Source organism: Metopolophium dirhodum, chromosome 4 (assembly GCF_019925205.1).
Source record: "Metopolophium dirhodum isolate CAU chromosome 4, ASM1992520v1, whole genome shotgun sequence".
In the NCBI taxonomy this organism is placed as follows: domain Eukaryota; kingdom Metazoa; phylum Arthropoda; class Insecta; order Hemiptera; family Aphididae; genus Metopolophium; species Metopolophium dirhodum.
The window spans coordinates 4,820,745-4,825,372 of record NC_083563.1 but is presented as its reverse complement, the minus strand read 5'-3'; the positions used below and the strand labels follow the sequence as shown (position 1 = coordinate 4,825,372).

The 4,628-nt window shown below is 31.4% G+C and overlaps 1 protein-coding gene and 1 non-coding gene across 3 annotated transcripts; one reads left to right on the top strand and one right to left on the bottom strand.

Annotated features, from left to right (window-relative positions):
• The first annotated feature begins 245 nt into the window (after positions 1-245).
• Positions 246-317, top strand: Trnah-gug (transfer RNA histidin (anticodon GUG)). Its single transcript has one exon. It is a non-coding gene; the product is annotated as a tRNA-His (tRNA).
• A 191-nt stretch (positions 318-508) lies between these two features.
• On the bottom strand, positions 509-3,632 carry LOC132943750 (uncharacterized). 2 transcript variants are annotated; one of them, XM_061012836.1, is made up of 5 exons: positions 3,500-3,632; positions 2,925-3,131; positions 2,628-2,765; positions 1,289-1,602; positions 509-904 (listed from the first exon to the last, which is right to left on the bottom strand). In XM_061012836.1, the coding sequence occupies exons 2-5, from the start codon at positions 3,126-3,128 to the stop codon at positions 766-768; spliced, it is 795 nt and encodes a 264-aa protein (XP_060868819.1). In that variant the 5' UTR covers positions 3,129-3,131; positions 3,500-3,632; the 3' UTR covers positions 509-765. The 2 variants fall into 2 exon arrangements, with proteins under 2 accessions (XP_060868819.1, XP_060868820.1); XM_061012837.1 differs by lacking the exon at positions 2,628-2,765.
• Positions 3,633-4,628: the final 996 nt, after the last annotated feature.

The window sequence follows — 4,628 nt, the reverse complement described above, 5'->3', positions numbered from 1 at the left end:
GTACCTAATATCAACATTTTCAGAACAATTTTCAACTTAATAATTTACAGTTATATTAAAAGAATAAGACTACATATAAAATATTATAAGAATATCAAATCAATCGTACGTATGAGGAGGGCTATGGCCTATGACGTACAGTTATGAATTATGATATAATATTATTATAATCATAATATTATGATATATTGTATATTTGACGGCTAATAATTCATATCTTATAGTAAATGAAGCAAATGTATACGGCCGTGATCGTCTAGTGGTTAGGACCTTGCGTTGTGGCCGCAATAACCCAGGTTCGAATCCTGGTCACGGCACAAATTTTTTTGCGTTTTTAATAAAATATATGAGTCACATTAATATATTATTATAAAATATATATTAATTATATTAAATATTTGGAAAATGAAACAAATAATAATATATTTTTAAAAAAACTTAAACATAATGTATAAATCATATAAAAGAGATGTTGACAATAATATAATAATAATATTATTGTTGTCGGATAATGCTATTATAAATAATATAGAAAATTACCATAAAACAATGTTGATTAGTGATTACACATTTACCAACTAGGTATACAAAATAATCTAAAAAGTGTATGTTTAGATATCCGCAAATTGCGCTCGGCATATGTTCGTCGCCGTCGATCAGACTTAATTCCACATTTACACAAATAATTATATTTAAATGCGATGAAGGTTAGGTTAGTAGTTTGGTAGTCAAGAAGATGCGTCTTATTATTTCAATTTAATTCAGCTAGACTTTGAAGTTATCGTCGGCAGTCGGACCGAAGCATTTGTATTTCGACTCGCAATTCCCGACCGCCATTCCGTCCTCGATGGCTTCTTGCAATCTGATCAACGTTTTCTCGTACTTTGCGTCCAACGGTATCACACTGAAAACGTCAATATTAACGTAGTTTTAATATTATTACACACGTTTTAATTGTGTAAGTATAGTCGTATAGATATTTAAAATCATTTCAAACGACGTTTGTGGCGTATTGTGGAGCAAAGGGGGGGAGGGGGGGGGGGTATGAGCGGTAATGTAATTTAAATTTAAGTAAACTCTTTAAGAAATCATTAACTCAGATAATGCTTTATATATATGTGTAATATATATATACATAAATACATTATACTTGTAGGTGTACAATGTATTCATATAGGCACATAACTGAGGGGAACTAGCGGGATTAACCTCCACCCAATTTTATTTAACTCAAAAATATTTAACCCACAAAAAACGTTATCCTTATTACTCGGCGAGTGCACCTTACCCGTCAAACATTTTCGCGGTTTTCCAGACCATTTCGGCTGTCCTGAGATAACTCTCAGCTCGCTCCGGTTGCTCACACGCCACGCGGTTCAGACATTCGTATCGACCCGACTCATCGGCTACCAGGTATCCGAGGAACAGCATCACATCGGTTTCAGTCACCATGTCCTGGAACAGTCCCCCAACCGCGGTCGAGGTCGAATCCTCGTTTCGCGCTTCTTTAACACCATTGCCACTTTGCATGTACGACACGCCCCATATCAGACCCCTGAGCACCAACATTAGCACTAAATTCGACATGTTCAAGCTGAGCGACTATAAACAGAATGAACGTATGTCGACCATATTAATAATATTGCCATATTTATTATAATATTATTATTATGTCGCGGTCGTCGTTTAAAAGTTATACCGTGCATGATAAGAATTCAGGTTGAAAACATAAATGACGAGCATAAAATTATTTAATATATATTTTATATAATAGTGCGACTGTTATAAATAGGGCAGACGACTTATTTTATAAAATTTGCTTATTTGCTATCGTGCCAGATACCTATCGCCAAATAAATTAGTTTTTTTCGTGATGAGAAAAAAGCCAGGCCTGAACATTTGTTTTTTCATAATTATATTCCTTAATTATGACAAGGCATATTATTTATTTTCTGACGTATTTTATCAGCAAAAATATCGCATTAAAGATTGAATGATTATTGATTTAAATAACTTTTTACTAAAATAAGTACTTTATATTCGTTTTATACTTCTGGAAAAAGTAGTAAGTACTATACCTTTAAAAAAGTTGTTTAGATTTATTTATTCAATAGTTAAATATAAAATTAATTTAGTTATTGTGTTATAAGAAAAAAGAAATTTGTTTTCGTGATACTATACTATACGTATAGGTAATACTAAATTATTATTAATTCTTGTTATTTTAAAAGCATATAAATATATAATGTAAGTTCTTGTATATTTGTTATATAGGTATATTAATGCTTTCATAGATTAAATAGACCAGTTGTTTAGGGTTGAGTCTTCTGCCCTACTACTTACTATAGCTGATAAATATACAGGACAAATAATAGTCACATGCATAGCTGGCATAGTAAGAGTAAAAAAAAGTAATTTAAAGTATGGTTAAATACTTAAATGTACTATGGTTGTATAGATATTTTGTCGTTATAATTTGAGTAATCGATTGAAAGCAGAAGTAAATAGCAGGTAGTATATGCATTATGCATATCATAAACAGTAAACCCAAGAACAATTTTAGAAATAAGATTCCCGAAAAGTTTTCTGACAGGGTATTCTATTATAATTTTTTTTTAAATACTAGCCAAGATGTCGGGCAGATCGCAAAATCCGTTGGCCATCTTGAAAAATTTACAAGGACTGGACAAAGTGGTCAGAGAGGACAGTTTGCAGAAACCCCGGGCTGACCTCTGGTATACATCGCGGTCTATACAGTAGTGGTTCTAAATGTAGAATAATAATACGTTGCACACGTGTCAATTTTTTACAACGAAAAAAAATATTAATTCTGTTTTTTGGCGTATGTATAATAATATGTATTATATACATACTATGCATGCCTGTAAAAAAAATTAAATTAAATCATATTGTTCAATATATACTTGACCACTGGCCGCTCCCGTTTTGCCACCGATCAACGTCTTGGCGATGCCCATTAACACAGACTCCGGTTTTATATCTCGCAATTTACTCTCTTTCTGGTCGGCTTCGAAGTCCTCCGCACGATGATCGTCGATCGAGTACCCCGAAACTGATCGAGACACCAACAGCAGTAGGCACACGAACCATGTCACCGACGTCTGCATGGCCTGTGTAATTTAAATTATCATGAAAAACAATTTTTTTATTTTATTTACCTGAACACCTGTCTGTGCAAATTTAAATTTAATTTTGTATAGAACCTATATATCGTTATTTTATATTATAACCTAAGTCATTTACGTATAATAATATATTATATCACCTTTATACTGCAGTTACTAAACTATTTGTACTTCAGATTTATTATTAGAAAATGTCAAAACTTAACTTTTAATGGAGGTACATTTTGTGTACAATAACTTTTTAACTGAACGAAATTAAATAAAAATAATCAATTTTAAGCCATTAAAAATATACGAAACATATGGGTACGGAAATACGGTATTATAATATTATAGTTGGACGGTATACTCACTAATGTGGCGTAATAATATTATTGTGTCTGTGATGTGGCGGTAGAATTTACAAGTAACTATTATAGTGTAATGGACAAATTGAATACGGGCAACAGGTAGGCGGGCATCGGTCTGATATTCTCACAATCGTCTTCGGTACGTGAATGGCAAGTGTTGCCGAGCGAAGGGCTGTTTTTGAGACGTCGCCGATCGACAAAGTAAAAGCGTCGCATAAACACGTCTTATTGTTTGTGTGTGAATAGCATATCGCATCTAACATATTATTATTTATTACTACGGCACATCAAACGCTCCAAATCGTTTGTTTTCGAATACAGTAAAGTTTCGATCGTCATACACGAGTAACATGTATTTTTGTAAACTCACGACTCACGAGATGGAGCGGAATGGTTTTGTTTATAAGTGAAAAATGTATTTAAACGCTTTCACTATAGGTATACAAATTATTTGCTACACATGTTCAACGGTTTTTATCTAAAAGTTTACTCAAATATAAATTCTTTTCAATAGTATTTTAAGTTTGTAAATAACTTTTTCGTTAAAACATGTCTAAATATTAAGCCTATACAGCTCGACTTTTGACCATTGAGTTAAATCTTGAGGAGCTTAATAGTCAATATACAAAATTTAATTTACATAATTATACATATTACAAATTACAACTTATTAGTATATATGCATTTTACAATAACTATTGTACAAATTCTTACATGAAAGTCTGAAACAGAGATATCTTAAAAGCGACTAGTATAACTTGATTCGAATTTAAATTTGTCGATGTAGTTTTTAGATCTAGGTATTATAGTAGCAAGTGGGATAGATAAAAGAGATTCGTGTTTTCGAGTATAGTTCATAGTAATGGTGCTTAAATTCTTCAATTAAAAATTAATTAATATTATACCTGCTTAAGCATCCACTTCCGAAATTGTTACAAATATTATAATACATAGGGAGTGGATTTAAATGTACTTCTAAACAAGAAAAATGGCTTAAAAAAATATCATTTAATACACTTATAAAAAAAATTAAAAAATGCTTTTAAAAAAACTTTATTTCACGTGATTAATCCCCTAGTATGTAAGCCACTTAATACATTTTAAAAATAGAAATATTAATTTTTCAAGAATG